Source organism: Magnolia sinica, chromosome 1 (genome assembly GCF_029962835.1).
Source record: "Magnolia sinica isolate HGM2019 chromosome 1, MsV1, whole genome shotgun sequence".
NCBI lineage: Eukaryota > Viridiplantae > Streptophyta > Magnoliopsida > Magnoliales > Magnoliaceae > Magnolia > Magnolia sinica.
This window is the reverse complement of record NC_080573.1, coordinates 137,317,976-137,337,407: the sequence shown is the minus strand read 5'-3', so window position 1 is coordinate 137,337,407 and position 19,432 is coordinate 137,317,976. Positions and strand designations below refer to the sequence as shown.

Sequence of the window (19,432 nt, the reverse complement as noted above, 5' to 3'; positions counted from 1 at the left end):
AAAATGGATGAACAGAATGGATGAAACATATACATCATGGTGGCGCCCACAGAGAACCAACCACCAGCGACGGGGCTGCTGGCAGGGGGAGTAGCCGATCCGTTTCCGTGCATTAGCTGATTTGTACACGAGTTTAAGCTTAGCAAAGCTCATTTCCATTCACCCAGTTTTCACGTGAAACTAATGTACGTACCTTTTTTCTTCTTTTTTTTTTTTCAGTTCCGGAACAGAATCCTTCCTCTATAAAAGCGGGTGTATGGATAGATCAGCTGCAACTCACACCCTTTCTTTCCAACATTAGCCAAGATGGTAATGCCCCAGCTGTATCAATCCCACCATGCTCCCTCAATCATGGCCTTGCCCAGGTTCTTAATTCCTGGCCAAGGAAGCCCCACAATCTCCGTCCGATCGCTATCCAGACTACCTCGCCGAAATGCAATGAATGGCCGAGTTTTCGCAGTTTCAAACAACGCCCATCAAATCATAATTACTGAAGAGAAAGCAATCTTAGACACCACAGAGAAATCAGTGTTAGAGACCAAAGAGAAAGCAATCGTAAGCATCGTAGAGAAAATGGTCTCAGTTAAGGCTGTCGTCACTTTGAAACTAACAGACAGTGGTTTGAAAGATAACAAAGATATTACTGATGTGTTAACCAAAACGCTTCAACTTGAGCTTGTCAGCTCCGAGCTCGATCCAAGTAAGTAGAATTACAGAGAAGAAGATATTAGAAAAACATATCTTCTTTTCTTCAATAAATTCCATTTTACTAATTTTAAAGAGGAAAGGCAAAAACTGAAATAAAACTTGTTTTAAACTAATGTTGACAACTTTATATTAATCCATCTGAAGCTGTTTTAATTTTTATAGCATAAATGGAAAACATTTTCATCTTCATTACTTGGTTAATTTGAGCTGAATTTTGGAGAAATTACTTTCAAATGTCAACAATAATATTTATATATAAAAATTAAAAGAACATGGAAACTCCGACTTGACTGGACACACAGTCATGTTTGAATTTATGGAAACCTTGTATGACTTTTGGTAAGTTCTTTTAGTAGTATTTAATAATTAAAAATATATAAATAACATATGCATAATGTTGAGTTTTTTTTTTTTTTTTCATTTTTAAGTTTTTCCTGATCAAGTCAACTCAGGTGAGTTTAGTCCATTTTATTTTATTGGTATCAACCTTATGTTTGGACAATGATTGGGTACAGGCTTGCAGTGGTGTGGTGACTTGGTGAGATGTGATTGGTGGGGTGGTATGCTAAGCGGACCCACAGGACCTCACTATTCACATTTCCCTGCGTCCACTAAAGCCAGCCATGAAGTTTATATTCTATCCAATCCGTTCATACGGTTATTATCACTCAGATACACTCTAGGCACAAATATCATCCTAATACAAAACTTACGTGGCCCTACAAAGTTTCCAATGGTGGGCGTTCAATCCCCACCGTTTCATGTGGTATGGCACACATAAGTTTTGGATCTGCCTATTTTTAGAATCCTGTCCTAGCATTTTCATGCAAAATTGATGGACAGACAAGATTTGTTATACGTATCTCTATGCCCCACATAGCTTCTGACTACAGGAACTTCCTCTCCCCGGGTCACTGGATCACGGCAATCTGCTGTAAACACGAAAAGGCCTGTGGTGCGCCTACCCTGATGTTTCTTTCATATCCACCCTGTCCATCCATTTCTACAGTTCATTTTAAAACTTGAATGCAAACATGGGGAAGATCCAAAAATCAAGTGGGCCATGCCACAATAAACTGTAGAGATTTTTTTTTAAAAAATACTCCCTGTTCAAACTTTTCTGAGACCCACTGTAATCTTTATATGCCATCCATCACCTTAATAAGGTGATTCCCATCTAAATAAAGGGAAGACAAGAACACCACTGTTTCTTGTGGTGTGGACCACTTGATTTTGGATCTTCCTCATGTTTGGACACGTCCTAAAATGAGGGGGAGAAACGGATGGAGGGATAGGATATAAGAAAAGCATCCCGGTGGGCCACATAGACTTGGGGTTACAGCAGGTCTGTACAAGTAATTTCAGTGTTTGCAAGCGAAGGTCAATCCATTAGGGACCTACAGGGTTAGTACCCACTTTATCTATCTGTTTTGCAAAACCAAAATAAGACGTTAATCTAAAAATCAAGCAGATCCAGAACTCAAGTAGGCTACACTAAAGAGGCTATGGAACCAAAATGTCCGCAGTTGAAGCCTTCATGGAGTTGGCTATGATAGTTATATGTCATTCAAACCATTCATATATAGGGTTACTATCACTCAGCTCTGTTTAGATAAACTGTAGGCACAAATATCATCCCCATACAAAACCTTTGGAATCCTGCTGACGTGTGGCTGCAGCCACCATGAAACAAAAATCAGCAACTTTTGGAAGAAGAAGAAGAAGAGAGAACAGCAACTGCCTTTTGGAATGAGAAAATCGTATTACACTGCTGCCTATTTATAGGCTTTCTTATTGTGTGAAATTACTAAACTATCCCTGTCTAGATTCATCCTAGGGGTAGCTAAATAAAGAAGAAATAATCCAGAGAAATCTAGAAAGAAATCTACATAGCTAGCAATCTGATCTTAGAAGAAAAAAAATCTAATCTAACAGCTTGCTGCACACGGTTTTTGGATTTGCAGATATCACCGTATCTAACACTCCCCTTCAAACCAAAACCGGCTTCATTCCAAGCATTGATCTAAGTCTCCTGAATGTGTCAGTTGGCAATGCTTTGGTGAAGATATCTGCCACTTGCTCAGTGGTGTGACAGTATTCCAGCTTTACCAATTTCTGCTTTACTTGATCTCTAAGAAAGTGATATCTTGTGTCGATGTGCTTGCTCCTTCCATGCCATTCGGATTTTTGGCAAGTTCGATTGCCGACTTGTTGTCCACATATATAACAAAGTGGATTCCTCCTGTAGATGCTTCACTCCTTTAGCAGATTCCTTAGCGAGATCGCCTCACATACGGTGGATGAAGCTGCTACGTACTCTACTTCACATGTGGACAGGGTGACCACACTCTGCTTCTTTGATTCCATGTGAATGCCGTCGACCCAAGATAGAAAGCATAGCCTGTGGTACTTTTTCTTTCATTTTGGTCACCACCCCAATCTCTATCAGAGTATCCATACAACATCGTTTCATCTTCGTATGGATAAAAGAGACCGAATTCAATAGTCCCTTTGATTTACCTCAGTACTCGTTTTGCAGTTAGCCATTGTGGCTTCCACATACCGGCTTAGAAGCCCAACACTGTAGACTATATCTGGCCTAGTGATTGTGAGGTATCTTAAGCTTCCGATTAGGCTCTTAAATAGGGTTGAGTCGACGTTTCTTCCTTCTCCATCTCTTGTGAGCTTCAGGCCTGTTGTTACAGGTATATTTACGGCTTTACAGTCGATCATCCGAAACTTCTCAAGAAGTTCTTTTGTGTACTTCTTCGGGATATGTAAATGCCATCGACTTGTTGCTTTACTTCAATACCCAAGAAGAAATACATCAATCCACCATCAGAGTCATCTCAAACTCTTTGAACATAGCCTGCTTGAATTCTTCAAACATCGTCTGGTTGTTCCCAATGAACAGAGATCATTAACATATAAACAAGTGATAAGGATATCACCACGGGCATTCTTCTTTGTGTAGATGCATGCTCATACGGACATTTGTGAAGCCATTCTCTTGAAGATAACCGTCAATCCGTGCATTCCAAGCACGGGAGCTTGCTTCAACCCATACAGGGCTTTCTTCCGATACACCTTGTGTTCCTCCTTGCATGACAAAGCCTTCAGGGTCAACGTATATTTCTTCTTTGAGTACCCCATTTAGGAATGCAGATTTCACATCCAGTTGGTAGATCATCCAACTGTGATGAGCTGCAAGGGAGATAATCATTCTTACAGTGTCAAGGCGAGCAACTGGGGCGAAAACTTCTTCATAGTCTACCCCATATTTCTATTTGTAGCCTTTTGCTACGAGCCTTGCCTTATATCATTCGATCTTACCATCGGCATTTCACTTGATTTTGTACACCCATTTGAGACCAATGGTCTTCTGGCTTTTGGGAAGTGAGGTCAACTCGCATGTTCGATTCTTCTCGATGGCATGAATCTCTTCTTCCATAGCCTTTCTCCAACATTCTTCATTCACAGCCTCCTCGAATGTGAGAGGCTCATGGTCCGCATACAGGCAGAGTAAATTCACTTCCTCGGTTTCTGCATAGATGTCGTTGAGGCTTTTCATTTTAATGGGAGCCAAGGGTGAAGGAGAATCGGATGAAGATGTGCTGGATGAATTCTGATTTGATGAAGTACTTCCAGGAGAGATGGAGCGTACTCCTGGACTTCTGTGATCCGAAGGGGGTGATGTGGGTGTCTGCTCTTGCTTCTCATATCTCTCTTCTTCATATTCTTCGACCTCGACTTGCTTTTCTTTGGCTGAGTTTCCCTCGTTCCATTTCCATGTTTCTTCCTCACAAAATACCACATCTCTACTCACCACCAGCTTATTGGTTAGTGGGTTGTAGAGCTTGTATGCCTTTGACTCTTCGCTGTAGCCGATGAAGATGCACTTCTCGCCACGATCATCAAGCTTTTTCCTTCTTGCTTCTGGAACTTGAGCGTAGGCAACACACCCATAGATCTTAAGGTGTGCCACGCTCGGTTTGTATCCACTCCATGCTTCTTGCGGTGTCTGGAATCTGACACTCTTAGTCGGACACCTATTGAGCAGATAGGCAGTACATGCAACTGCCTCTGCCCAGAAATTCTTTGGCAGACTTTTCTCCTTCAGCATGGTCCTCGTCATATCGAGGATGGTGCGATTCTTCCGTTCCGCAATTCCATTTTGTTGTGGCGTGTACGCTGCGGTATGTTGTTGCTTAATACCATGTTCCCTGCAATATTCTTGAAAAATATTTGAGGTGTACTCCCCACCTCTGTCAGATCGAAGAGTTTTGATTTTAAGACCACTTTCTTTTTCAACAAGGGCCTTAAAATTTTTAAAAATAGTAAAAGCAGCAGACTTCTCTTTGATTACATATACCCATAATTTTCTACTGAAATTGTCAATGAAGGTAATAAAGTATTTATTTCCTCCAAGAGAGATTGGATCTAATGGTCCACAGATGTCAGTGTGAACCAACTACAACGATTCTCTTGCTCTTCGGGATACTCCACTCGGAAAGGAGTTCCTTTGTTGTTTTCCAAGTGTGCACGCCTCACACACATATTCTGGAGCTTCAATAGTAGGCAAACCATGTACCATGCTTGATGAGGACAGAAGTTTCAGGCCACTGAAATTTAGATGGCCAAAGCGAAGATGCCACATCCAGAAATCATTCTTTGCTTTTCCATAAAAACACTTCTCAAGCATTATGTTTATATGGAGAGGAAACATACGGTTCTTCGCCATCTGGACTTTTACAATCAAACGTCCATGCATATCTCTAATGGAAAGAGAAGAGTTCTCTATGTGTATGACATACTTTTTTTCGAGGAGTTGTCCGAGACTCAGTATGTTACTTTTCATGTTAGGCACATACTACACATTGGAGATATAGTTTGGAACACCATTTTTCTGAAAGATTTGGATTTTACCTTTACCTTTCATAGGTGTTTTTGATGAGTCTCCAAACTTTACATTGCCATGAACTCCTTCTGTGAGTTCCACAAAGAGTTTCTTGTCGCCGCATATGTGATTACTTGCACCCGTGTCGAGATACCATACATCATGCTGATCACTACCTTTCTCTTGTGCAAGGAGAAGTGTGGAGCTTTCTTGTTCATGGCTTGATGCTTCGGCATAGTTGGATAGCTCGTCTTGAGTCACCGGCTTGCTCCAACAATCAGATGCATAGTGGCCAAGCTTGTTGCAATTGTAGCATTGGATGTTCTTTGTACTTCCTCGTCCATGCATAGATCTACCTCTACCATTTCCTCTTCCACGGAAATTGGTATTTTTCTGCTGGTTTTGGCCATGGCTTTGTTGGTATCCGCGCCCTCTGCCTCTTGTGCAATTGTTAGCAAAACGTCCACCACGTTGTGAACTTCCACGTCCACCATTGTTATTATTCAGAGTCAATATTGACTCTAAAGCTTGTTCCATCGGCATGGTGTTGACATTCTTATGCATTCATTGCTCATGAACGTGCAATGATCCCATCAACTCCTCGATGGAGAGTTTCTCAATATCTTTTGATTCTTCGATCGCCACAACCACATGCTCAAACTTGGTTGTGAGGGATCGAAGTATCTTTTCAATAACTCGGACATCTTCAATCTTTTCACCATTTCTTTTCAAATTATTGACAATTACAAGCAAACGTGAAAAATAATCAGTAATATTCTCACCTTCCTTCATGTGAGTTGCTTCAAACTCGGCTCTTAATGTTTGAAGGCGAATCCGCTTCACTCGATCTACACCCTTGAAGATGGTGGCAAGGGTATCCCATGCTTTCTTGCTTGATATTGCTTCGGCAATCTTTTCGAAGGTGGATTCATCCAACCCTTGATAGAGGAGAAACAAAGCTTTATTGTCTCTCTTCCTCTGATTTTTTAGAGCGATCTTTTCTTCATTGGTGAAGATGGCTTCTTCTTCCATAGTGGGTTCTTCATACCCATCCGTGATGATTTCCCATAATTCTTGCGACCCGAACAATGCCTTCATTTGGATGCACCATTTTTCATAGTTGTCCTTTGACAACTTAGGACCCTGCGGCTGGATTGTGCTAGCCATCTTTTCTATATATTTTTTTAAAAATGGCTGATTTTTTTTAAAAAAGAATATAGATGAAAGAAAAAATCTGAATATTTTTTAAACAGATTTTTTTGCAATCTGATTTTTTTTTTATAACAAATTGTTGCTGCAATCTGATTTTTGAAAAACAGATTTTTTCAATCGGTTTTTTAAAGCAGATTTTTTTTTTTTTTTTTTTTTGCTGGAAACTGTTTCTGATAAAAAACTGGACCTGTGGGTTATGGGCCCACCACAACTGACGTATCAAACAAACCTGGCAGAGGGAAAACAGGGAGTGCGAGACCTCCTTCCACGACTGATTTGTCTTGGGTATTGCAGACCCAAAACAGGCAGTGTAGAACCTCCTTCTTACGGCTGATGAGGCCCAAGGATCAACAGCTCCTTCTCATGGCTGATGGAGGGATAGGATATAAGAAAAGCATCCCGGTGGGCCACATAGACTTGGGGTTACAGCAGGTCTGTACAAGTAATTTCAGTGTTTGCAAGCGAAGGTCAATCCATTAGGGACCTACAGGGTTAGTACCCACTTTATCTATCTGTTTTGCAAAACCAAAATAAGACGTTAATCTAAAAATCAAGCAGATCCAGAACTCAAGTAGGCTACACTAAAGAGGCTATGGAACCAAAATGTCCGCAGTTGAAGCCTTCATGGAGTTGGCTATGATAGTTATATGTCATTCAAACCATTCATATATAGGGTTACTATCACTCAGCTCTGTTTAGATAAACTGTAGGCACAAATATCATCCCCATACAAAACCTTTGGAACCCACAAAGTTTCCAACGGTTGTTGTTCAATCTCCTATATATCTTTCATATGGTATGGCCCACATGAGTTTTCAATCTACCTCATTTTTAGACTCCGGTCTTATTGTGGTCTTGCAAAATTGACAGATAGAGTGAATTTGTCATGGGTATCACTATGGGCCCCACATAGCTTCAAATAACATGAGGCTGAGATATTCCTGTGACCAAGGACACATGTCCATATTCTTTTTATCAATGGACTTGGGATAAGCTTCCAGGATGGACTTGGGAGATTGGTGGCGAGATGTATGTTAAAAATCTACTTAAGTTGTTTATCCGTTTTTTCAGATAATGCTAGGACATAGGCCAAAAGGAACAAAGATCCAAAGCTAAAAAGTAGGTCAAGTGACAGGAATAGGATATAGTGATGATTGATTTTTCACTGGTGAAATATTTGTGGGGCCAAGAAATTTGGGGTCAACCTAATATTTTTATATTTTCAATTCATCTAAGTAGAAATGAAGGGTATAAAATAGCATATAAACATTATGGTGGACCCAGGGAGCTTTTCATAGTAGGCCCATCTAGCTCCCCGTGGCAAGTTCACGGGAAAATCTGCGTCCATTTTATGGAACGCAGATTGCCCGTACCACTAGGCATAGAGAGAGAAAAATGCTCACCTGCACACCTTCTAACATGTTTCTTGGATATAAAATCTAAACGGTTGATATGATGAAGAAGCCCGTGAAACTCTAGGGACTCACTTTCAATCTGATGAAAAACTCCTGTGGGCCATGGAAAATAGAAACCGTTTCCTCTCTTGATTTGCGTCTATCTTTTCTATAGCCCACCATAGCTTTGAATCAGGCCAAAAGTTGACCTCAGTAGGTTTCAATGGGTGCTGCATCACATGGGCCGTTCAGATTTTGTGCCCATGACACTTGTACTGCTCACGTGCTTATCTCTCTATCTCTTTTCCAATATCTCGAGAGGATAAGATTCTAAAAATCAGGTGTATCAACACTCGTATGCGGCATATCACACGGAACCGTGGGGATTGAAGAAGTTTTGTTTTAAGATGATATTTGTGACTACCCTATGAACGGTTTCGATGTCATACAAATATCATGATCATCTCCAAGAAATTTTCAACGGTGGTTACTTCTGTGCACACTATTTCGTTGGTGTGGTCCACCTGTGTTTTAGATCTAACTTATTTTTAGATTCCTGTCTTATTTTGGTCTTTAAAAACAAATGAACAGTTTGGATTTGTCTCATACATATCTGTAGACTTTACACAGCCCTGACACAGTTACATCTCTGTGCCCGGTGTAACATGCAATCCGCTTCCGACCATGGAGTAGTTTTCAAACTCACCTCACTAAGCATAGGGTTACCGTCCACCTTGCTTAAATGGCCAAGGTTTCATGTAAATACAAAATCCAAGCCTTTCAAGAAAGTGGACCACATCATTGAAGTTTATATTACACAAAATCAAGATGATCCAGTGACCAAGTGGTCTACATTTTTAAAAAATAACGGAAAACCAGCCGTTTCATGAGCTATTGATAGTGTTAATAGCTGTGGCATAACTTATAAGTAGACCCGGTTTTAATTCAACTAATGGGTCTCTAGGTTAGGGAAGAACTTTACTTTTTAACGGATGGGATTTCACTTTCTAGTGTTTCATTGGCCATGCACACACGGTGGACGGTTACGTTGTGCTCTTTCTGAGCTGCCCCTGTAGGTTCGAGTTATTTGGTACGGTGCGGATTATAACCATCCGTAAGCATGCGCAGTGCAACTGTATATTTGGTATGTATTTACCTTAATCCAGACCATCAAGTAGAATGGGATCCTAACATGTTCTACGCTGTTATATATGTTTTTACTTGTTATTATTGAAGAGACGGGGTCGGAGAAGAAGCCAATAGAGTCGATCAAAGGATCGGCGAGCAAACATGATAATGAACTGAAATACGAGGCCCAATTCAAGATGCCGGGTAGTTTTGGTGAAGTTGGAGCGGTTCTAGTGCTGAATAAGCATGAGAAGGAGATGTTCTTGGAAGACATAGTCATTACGGGATTTGCTAGTGGGCCAATCACCGTAACTTGCAAATCATGGGTTCAGGGAAAGAATGATCACCTGGGGCAGAGGATCTTCTTCACCAACAAGGTTACTATCTCCCTCTCAATCTCTTTTCTTTTCTTTTCTTTCCTTTTTCTTCTTGCATTGAACGCCCACCACTGAAGCTTACCAGAGTCGCAAAAGTATTGATCAGGCTGATGTGTTCGTTTTTCCCTTCATCATGACATGGTGGGAGTCACAGTCACACCTTGTGAAGGACTTCAATGGCAATAAATATTATGGTGGCCCGAGGAAGGTTTCGACCATCAGCATTTCCATCTCGAGTGTTACCAGTGGTGTGGCCCACATATGTTTTGTATATACCTAATGTTCTAGCTCATGTTCTAAAATGAACTAGCGACATGGAAGTCATTTCAACATTGAAGTCATGGTTCAAGTCATAAGGAAAGAGGGGGAGAGCTAAATGAACCACTTTACTAATATCCCCGGTCCTCTACTAATATGATAATATCCCATACTATATTCATTGCCAACTCTTTCTTTATCCAAGGAAACTTGTCCTCTTAGATAGTATATAATCTCATGTGGACTGAAGCGTAAGGCCAGTCGATGAGAGAGCCTCCCTCTCTCATTTGGGCCCAAGTTTGAACTGGGCTTGGTCTCAGGCACAGTCAAAACATTTCAATTAATCTGAACTATTTTAGCCCACTATGGGCTCAAGTCGAGCTTGGGGATACAATGGACAATGCCAGTCAGGCATGGCCAAAGTTCGGCCCAGCCCTATTTTGGGCCATTGACACCTTTACACGTGTACCCTGATTGTTAGTATGTCCATGGATATCCATACTCATGCAAGAGTATGAAAATTCTTCTCACATGACTTGTAGACGTGGCGTGTGTGTGGTGCAGTCATACTTACCATCACAGACCCCAAGTGGTCTGAAGCGGATGAGGGAGAAGGAGCTCGAAATCCTACGTGGCGACGGTCAGGGAGAACGCAAGACTTTTGAGAGAATCTACGACTATGACGTGTACAATGACTTGGGAGATCCAGATCAGAGCGATGACTTGGTAAGGCCCGTCCTAGGTGGCAAGGAGCACCCTTATCCACGCCGTTGCCGGACTGGACGGCCTAGATCGGAGAAGGGTATGTGGATCAATCCATCCAATTTGTACAATTGAGTACGTGCACACACTTCGTTCTCATAGATGATCACATGGGGTTGACTCAGTACTGATTTTTTAAATTTAAAAAAATAAAAATAAAAAAAATAGAAGCATGAAGTGATTATTTTGATGGGTGATGAACAGATCCTAAGAGTGAGAGAAGGAGCGAGAATTTCTACGTGCCGAGGGACGAGGCGTTCTCAGAAGTGAAGACACAGAACTTTGGAGATAAGAAAATTATGGCTATGGTGCATACGGCGTTGCCATTTCTAGAAACAAAGATGATGGAAAACCCAGACTTCCTATCCTTCACGGACATTGACTCGCTCTTTGATGAAAGGCTGAGCTTACCCCCACTTATAGACGGATCTGAAGGTATCTGGGACGACCTGTTCAGCGCCCTTAAGAGTCTAAAAGAGTACGGGGAGGCGTTCTTCCGTTTTGGCATCCCTCAAATGATTAAGAGTATCTCTCTCTCTCTCTCTCTCTCTCTCTCTCTCTCTCTCTCTCTCAATTTCCTTTCTTGTGTATGTGATCTGTGTAGGAGACAGGTTTTCGTGGTTGAAGGATGAAGAGTTCGCTCGGCAGACTCTTGCTGGCCTTAATCCCATAAGCATTCAATTAGTTACGGTATGTTTCCTTATACTAATCAATGCACTTAAATATCCATTCATGCATAATGTGTTATGTATCGCATGCGTGCATGCATGGCAGATCATGGCCAAAACATAGGTGACGTGGATTTTATACATGCACATCGTCACTCACACGTGTTTTGCATTGATGGTTAATCTAGTATGTGGATGCATGCTTGCATGTCAATGTTCTAAAATGAACATGTAAAATGTGCAGGAATTTCCATTCGTGAGCAAGCTCGACCCTAAGATCTATGGCCCACCCAAGTCTGCAATCACAAAGGAACACATTAACTGCGCAATTAAAGGACACATGACAGCCGATGAGGTATAAATAAATAAATAAATAAACAAAAAGAAGGATTTTGAAAACTCGAATTTTAAAATCTCTCAACTGATGGCTAGGAATGACTAATTAGAGTGATCTTTTAAGTGTGGTCCATCCATGTGGGGCCATCATCTATCAATCAATTATAATCTGTGCAGGCCCTTGAACGTAAGAAGCTCTTCATGATCGACTACCATGATTTGCTCTTGCCGTACGTGAACAAGGTGAGAGAGCTAGAAGGGACCACCTTGTATGGGTCCCGGACACTCTTCTTCCTCTTGCCCGACGGCACACTGCGGCCTATCGTCATCGAGCTCACGCGGCCTCCTTCGCCCACTCAGCCCCAGTGGAAGAAGGTGTTCACCCCTGGCCACCACAACACCAATTCCTGGCTCTGGAAATTCACCAAGGCACACGTTTGTGCTCATGACTCCGGCTATCACCAGCTCATTTCCCACTGGTAACAGTTTCATGACCTTCCATTCTGCTCCGGTTTCTACTTCTAAGGCCGCATTTGGGTTTGTGCACCCATACCCAATCAAAACAAGGGTTATATATATATATATATATATATATATATATATATATATATATATATATATATATATATATATATATATATGGGAGAAGGTACTATACACTCGACCGTATTATACCTACCATAAGGTGAGTGCTGGCGACACGTTATTCTTCGAATGGTAAAATTTTTATCTCTCCTGTATTTTTTGCAAAAGTCTTGCACATGCTGTTGAAACCTTTTTAGAGCATGCGACCAAAAATGAGGAGGATCCAAAAATTAAATAGGCCACATAAGAGGAAATGGTGGAGATTTAGTGACCACCACTGAAACATTTATATGGCTGCAAAAGTTTTGTATCAGTTTATATTCATAATGTTTTCATTTCATCTTAGTGAAAATGACCTTATAAATGGTTTGGATGGAATATAAACACTAAGGTGGAGCCTAGGAAGGTTTCAACGGTAAGCATTCCATTCCCCACTGTTTCATCTCATATGGCCTCTGCATAGTGATGTTTATTTGTCATCCAACCTATTCATAAGATCATACATATATGGATGAACGGAAAACAAAAATATAAGCTTGATCCAAAACTTATGTGGCCCCCAAGAAATTTTCAACAATAGAAGTTCAATTCAACTGTTTCATGTGGTGTGGTCCATTTGAACATTGTATATACTTCATTTTTGGGATGAAGCCATAAAATTATCTGGGAAAATGGATGGACGGAGAAGATAAAATACATAAATCATGGTGGACCTCACACAGTTTACTCAGTAAGCTGAGCAATCCCCTTCCATCTTGGAGGGAAGCGGATTGGCTAGTGTACTACACACCAGCTATATAGCTAGTGTAGATACATGTCGAAGACAAGTGCCGACGCTCCTTGAGCTCCGAGTTGCACAAACGGTTCAAAGGAGATCAAAGTTACATGGCCTCACAATGATTTATTTATTATATCCACACCCTTCATCCATTTTTCGAGACCAATTTAGACCATTAAACAAAAAATGAATGATATCCAAAGCTCAAATGGACCACACTTAAAATAGCTTTGTGGACCCGGTTTCTGAGTTTGGCGCGTGACATACATAACTTTTATTTTCCATCCAATCTGTTAATAAGATCACAAATACATAGATGAAGAGGAAAAACAAATTTCATATTGATCGGAAGCTTTTGTGACCCCAAAAGGGTTTCAATGGTAGACGTTCAATCCTCAGCTGCTTTTTACAGTGTGGTCTACTTGATCTTTGTATCTGTCTTAGCTTTACGCTCAAGGCTTAAGACGAGCTTGCCAAATGGATGGACATTTTGGATATAACACATACCTTATACCTCATGATGGGACCCACAAAACTTGTTGTTGTTAATACTCCAGCTATATAGCTGGTGTGTGGTATACCAGCCAATCTGCTTTCGTCTCGGAGTGGGACGCGGATTACCTAATGAGAGGTTAAGTAGCTGAAGTCACGTCACTAAGTTCTGTGGGTCTCAGCATGATGTATGTATTATATCCACACCGTTCATCCATTTTGAGAGATCATATTATGGCATTATCCAAAGAATGAGGTAGATCAAAATCTCTAATGGACCCCACCATAGAAAAAAGTGTGGAGAGTGATGCTCACGGTTAAAATCATCCTAAAGCCCACTATACTGTTTATTTGACATCCAATCTTTTGATTAGGTCATACAAACCCATATGAAGGAAAAAAAGAAGTTCAACTTGATCCAAAACTTTTATGGCCCCCGAAAAAAATTTAATGGTCGACGCCCATTCAACACAGTTTCTTGTAATGTGGTCCATTTAAGATAGGGATATACCTCATTTTTTGTCTCATTACCATAAAATGATCTAGAAAAACATATAAACAACATAGATGAAACACATACAGCATGGTGGGGCCCACATAACACCGACCACCTGCCATTGGCCCATTGCAGGCAGTCAATTTCCCAAACCCAGCGACGCAGATTTCCTACTAGAGCCTTTCCCATGAAGATTGGGGAAAGGATTCTGCGTAGGCCACTATGATCTTTGTGTGAAATCCAACCAGTCCATTCATTTTTAGATATCATTTTAAGACAAAATGAGGAGGATCCAAAATTCAAGTGGGCCATACGAGATGAAACAGTGCAGAAAGGAATGCTTACTGTTGAAACCTTCCTAGGCTCCACCTTGGTATTTATATTCCATTCAAACCGTTTATAAGGTCATTTTCACTGATATGAAATGAAAACACCACGAACATAAACCAATACAAAACTTTTGTAGCTATATGAATGTTTCAACGGTGGTCACTAAATCCCCACTGTTTCCTCTCATGTGGCCCATTTAATATTTGGATCCTCCTCATTTTTGGTTGCATGTCCTAAAATGATTTTGAAAAACGGATGAACAGGTTGGATTTATCACAAACATCATAGTGTGCCCTACACAGAATCTTAGGACATGATCTTCCAACAACGAAAGGCTAGCACATAAATTCTTTGCGGCCCTATAAAATTTTCTGGTAATTTTAAAATTTTCACCATCCGAGGAATAACATGCCACCAGCACTCGACCTTATAAAAGGTATAATACGGTCGAGCATATAGTACCTTTTCCATATATATATATGGGAAAAGGTTCTGTGCGGTCGAGCTATGTGGGCCCCGCCATGATGGATGTCGAACATCAACACCATGCATTTGATGGGTTCCCTTTAAATTATGGGATATCCAAAAAATCAATCATATACGGAACTTAGGTGAGCCCTACCATCTAAAATCATGTGAATACATGCCTAAAACATATAAAAGCACTTGGTGGGGCCCACCTAAAATTTGGATGCATCTGAAACTTTGTCTGATCCCTCATCCAAGTGCGGCACACATAATTATAGATGGGCTGGATTTGTGAACGACATCTTGGTGGGCCCAACAAATTATTATGAATGTTTTAATGGAGGGTAACCCCTCTCAACTTTCGTATGTGGTATGGCCCACACAAGTCACGGATTGACTTTATTTTTATGCCCTAGGCCCACAATGGAATGGTGCATCTGACTAATGGGGTAGATGTTCGACACGCCTGGTGGGGCCCACACAGCTGGACCTCATGGGAAGCTCCCATGAGCTCGACCGTGTGTGTGTGTGTATATATATAAAAGAAAATTACATTAGCTTAACATGTGGACCGTCTGTTGGAGTGGATGCAGGCTACGAACTCATTGTTGCATCGAGCCTTACATAATTGCTGCTAATAGGCAACTAAGTACGATGCACCCAATTCATAGACTACTGCAGCCCCACTTCCGATACACGATGGAGATCAATGCATTCGCTCGCCATGACCTCATCAACGGTGATGGAATTATCCAGAAATCCTTTTCGCCGAAAAAATACTGCATGGAATTGAGTTCGGTTGCCTATGATCAGCTTTGGAGATTTGATATGGAGGCCCTGCCAGCAGATCTGATTAGAAGGTAATCAGAGAACAAAAATTTCAAAGTAATCATTAATGAAAACTCTGCATGTGGAATTAACCATGCACATCTCTCTTGACCGTCTAAATGAATGGGCCATTTATGAAAACTCACATAAAAAACAACGCAGGGATGGGCATGATGAGGTCGAGCACTGTCTTCCTGAGGGGATAATTACTCTGAATTCATGAAGCTTTTCCGATTCCTCACAAATATTCTTAAAATTCACTAGAAGATATTAAAAAAATATATAGAAATAAATTCTAATAAAATCAGAAATAAATTGATTGATGGATAAAAACAAATTTACAATCCTTTAAATGGTGATACCAAACCTAAAAAGTAGTTTCAAAATCAGACTCCAACTCAAACTCCCTAAAAAGTTTGCGACTTACTATAAATAGTAAGTTTGCTATTTATACACTGTCATGATTTCCACTAGACTTTATGGTTTTGGGCCAAAGATAATAAGTGTCTTATTTGGCCTAACCATGTTGTTCTTGTAAATTTTCTAAGCCTTTTTTATGTTGGACCAAAACTTGTTATAAACAGTAAAAACGAAATAAAATGGATTTTCAACCATCAATTTAATGGAATCTCCAAAATTCGCAGTGAGTAACCCAGCGTAGCGGTACATCGAATAACTCATTCTAGTTTGCGAGATATGCGTGTTTCAGTGTTTTGCACTTCCGCCTGACACTTCTCATGTCAGTACACACACTCCATATTAGCCACCCCAGCTAGGGATTGATGCCAAGACCTCAAGTGTTGAAACGAGGTATCTCCACTCAGTCTGCCAATTGAGCTATGGATCCGGGTGTGGAAGAAAAGACACTTACCTAAGTGTATTTTTTCCTTCAATTTTACCATTGAATTTATACCAAAGAAGTAAATTTAGGATTTACCATCTATAAAAAATGAATCAAACTCAACATGGCATCCTGGCCATTCATTGGACGAACGGTCTTGATCATTTAATGTCTTGATCGTTTAATGCTTCAACAATTTCATGTATGGATCATGGCTGTAAGGCACTCTAGCCCAATGATCCTGACTGTCTAATCCATGGACCTCTCTATGGACCAATCCAAGATGCAGTTGATTGTTTGGATGGTCCAGATCAATGGCATGTGCACTCATTAAAGAGTCTAGATCTAAGGTCATTTTCAACAATATTATGAAACTCAGGCGGGGCCCAGCGCATACCAATGGACGCGTAGGATGTAAATATGCTTTCATCACGTGGGTCCCATTTCCAGCCTTGATGTGTGTATGTGTGTATGTATTTCTCGCACCTGTGTGGGATTTATGCTAACAGTCATTGAATTACCAGGGGGATGGCAGTTGAGGATCCAACGGCTGAGCATGGCCTAAAGTTGACCATAGAAGACTACCCATACGCCAACGATGGCCTTCTCATCTGGTCAGCCATCAAGCAATGGGTCAGCGATTATGTGACCCACTACTACCCAGACAACAGCAAGGTATCATCAGATCGCGAGCTCCAAGCATTTTGGACAGAGGTTCGAACCAAAGGCCATGAAGACAAGAACGACGAGCCATGGTGGCCCATCTTGGACACCACTGATGATCTGATCCATGTCCTGACCACCATCATCTGGGTTGCCTCAGCCCACCACGCTGCAGTCAACTTCGGTCAGTACAACTACGGTGGGTACTTCCCGAACAGACCCACCATCATGCGGACTAACATGCCAACGGAAGAATTGTCAGGTGAAGAACTGGAACGGTTCTGGAAGAGGCCTGAGTCTATGCTCCTTGAGAGCTTCCCATCACAGGTTCAAGCTGCGACGGTGATCGGGATCTTGGACGCGTTGTCTACTCATTCCCCTGATGAGGAGTATCTGGGGGAGTTGCCAGAATCAGCATGGACAGATAATCCGGCGATCAAGGCCGCATTCGAGGAATTCAGTGGACAGATGAGAATGATTGAAGGGATTATTAATAAAAGAAACATAAATATGAAATTGAGGAATAGGACTGGAGCTGGAGTGATGCCATACGAGCTACTGAAGCCATTCTCTGAGGCTGGGGTCACAGGAATGGGAGTCCCAAACAGTGTCTCCATCTGAAGTTGACAAATGGAGTGGCAGCTTCGGTAATTAGAGTATAGATTATGTGTATTTATGGGAATTCCTGGTGAATTGTAGTAGGAATGGTACAATAAGGATGAGTGGGTGGAGTAGAGGTGTCTAATAAAAATGGGAATTCTATCATTTTAGTTAATCTCATAATTATAAATTAGTGATTGTTGGTTATTGAAGCCATTAAAACTATATATCGCAGATAACTTGATGCGGCTAAATCAACTCTAAACAATACACCACCAAAACCCAACATCCCTTTGATTCCAATGGCATATGAAATATGCAAGAATCATGATCAATAAATGAAAAGAATACAATGGAGAAAAAACCCAAACAAGCACAACCATACAAGAACACACAATATACATGGTTTAACGCTTGGGCTATATCCACAGGACAATTCAGCAAAGAAAATTTAATATAGTAAAGAGAGATTATAAAGAGACAAAGAACAGAGTACCTTATTCAACAATACAGTAAAATCTCCTTGATTTCAAACTTAAAAAGACAAACCATCTACCATTGCAATACTGGAAATAAATCTTTTCATGCATCTTTAATACCTAAAGAAAAAGAAATCTTGAAATACCTCTTTAAAAACCTTGGAGTCTAGAATCAAGTCTTAAATAAATAAATAAAAACCTCTGCCTTAAAACCCTCATGTAATAGAAAACCCATCTTTCTCTCCAAAATTCGCTACTCCATGTTAGCCCCCACATAACTTACACTAAAAGCCTCATTTTAAAATATTCCTCCAATGATCTACTAACATATAAGCCTTATTAGCACATGAAACATGGGTTATATGGCTCATGAAAAGGAAATAAACCCAATAGTGATTTTGATATCACTATTTAACATTTATTAAGTTTTTTTTTTTGTTTTTTTAATCCTCAGTCAAAACAAATGGCATCTCTATTACATGATTAGGATTAATGAAAATGATACGAACTCTGCCAAATAGGCCCTTAGTTGTATTAGATAATTAAGAATGCCGACTAGGATCATCAATAGGATGGACTGGCCTGTTTGGCTTCCAGACCTGGCATGCTTTAGGCTGGGCTCGGGTTGACCTATCTGCCCTGAATCCAGCTCAGAGCCAAAAATCCAAGCTTGTTCATTCATCGAGTCAGTATCAGACCAAAGCCCATCATCCGAGTCCAGGCTTGGCCTTGCCCATTTAGCATTTTAAGGTGCATTTTCATGATATCATACATAAACGCTATACTTTCATGTAGAGAAAGAGCGGTTTGCGATATGTAGAGAGAGGGGTAGAGGAGTGGCTCTAAAAGGGGAGTTATTTGATACTCTAGTAGAGTATCTAAATGCAATCTTGGATACATCACTCCCCAGATACGGGTCCATTTCAATGACCAAAACCATCAATATGATGGACCTAAGTGTGGGTGGGTTATTACCAAAAATAACTCTAATGTTGAAAATGATCAAAGGTATATAATATACCCAAGTTTTTTTTTTCCACATATAGCAATATAAACGGTTGGGATCATCGGAAGATGGCCCCAATCGAAAGGCAGAAACCCCAACATATCATTATAGCAATATGCTAGGCAT

General features: G+C 40.7%; 1 protein-coding gene across 1 annotated transcript; it reads left to right on the top strand.

The window, feature by feature from the left end:
* Positions 1-267: 267 nt before the first annotated feature.
* On the top strand, positions 268-17,986 carry LOC131220126 (linoleate 13S-lipoxygenase 2-1, chloroplastic-like). Its single transcript, XM_058215100.1, has 9 exons — positions 268-700; positions 9,448-9,716; positions 10,539-10,776; positions 10,941-11,261; positions 11,341-11,426; positions 11,649-11,759; positions 11,918-12,219; positions 15,483-15,749; positions 17,083-17,986. The coding sequence occupies exons 1-9, from the start codon at positions 307-309 to the stop codon at positions 17,840-17,842; spliced, it is 2,748 nt and encodes a 915-aa protein (XP_058071083.1). The 5' UTR covers positions 268-306; the 3' UTR covers positions 17,843-17,986.
* The last annotated feature ends 1,446 nt before the right edge of the window (positions 17,987-19,432 follow it).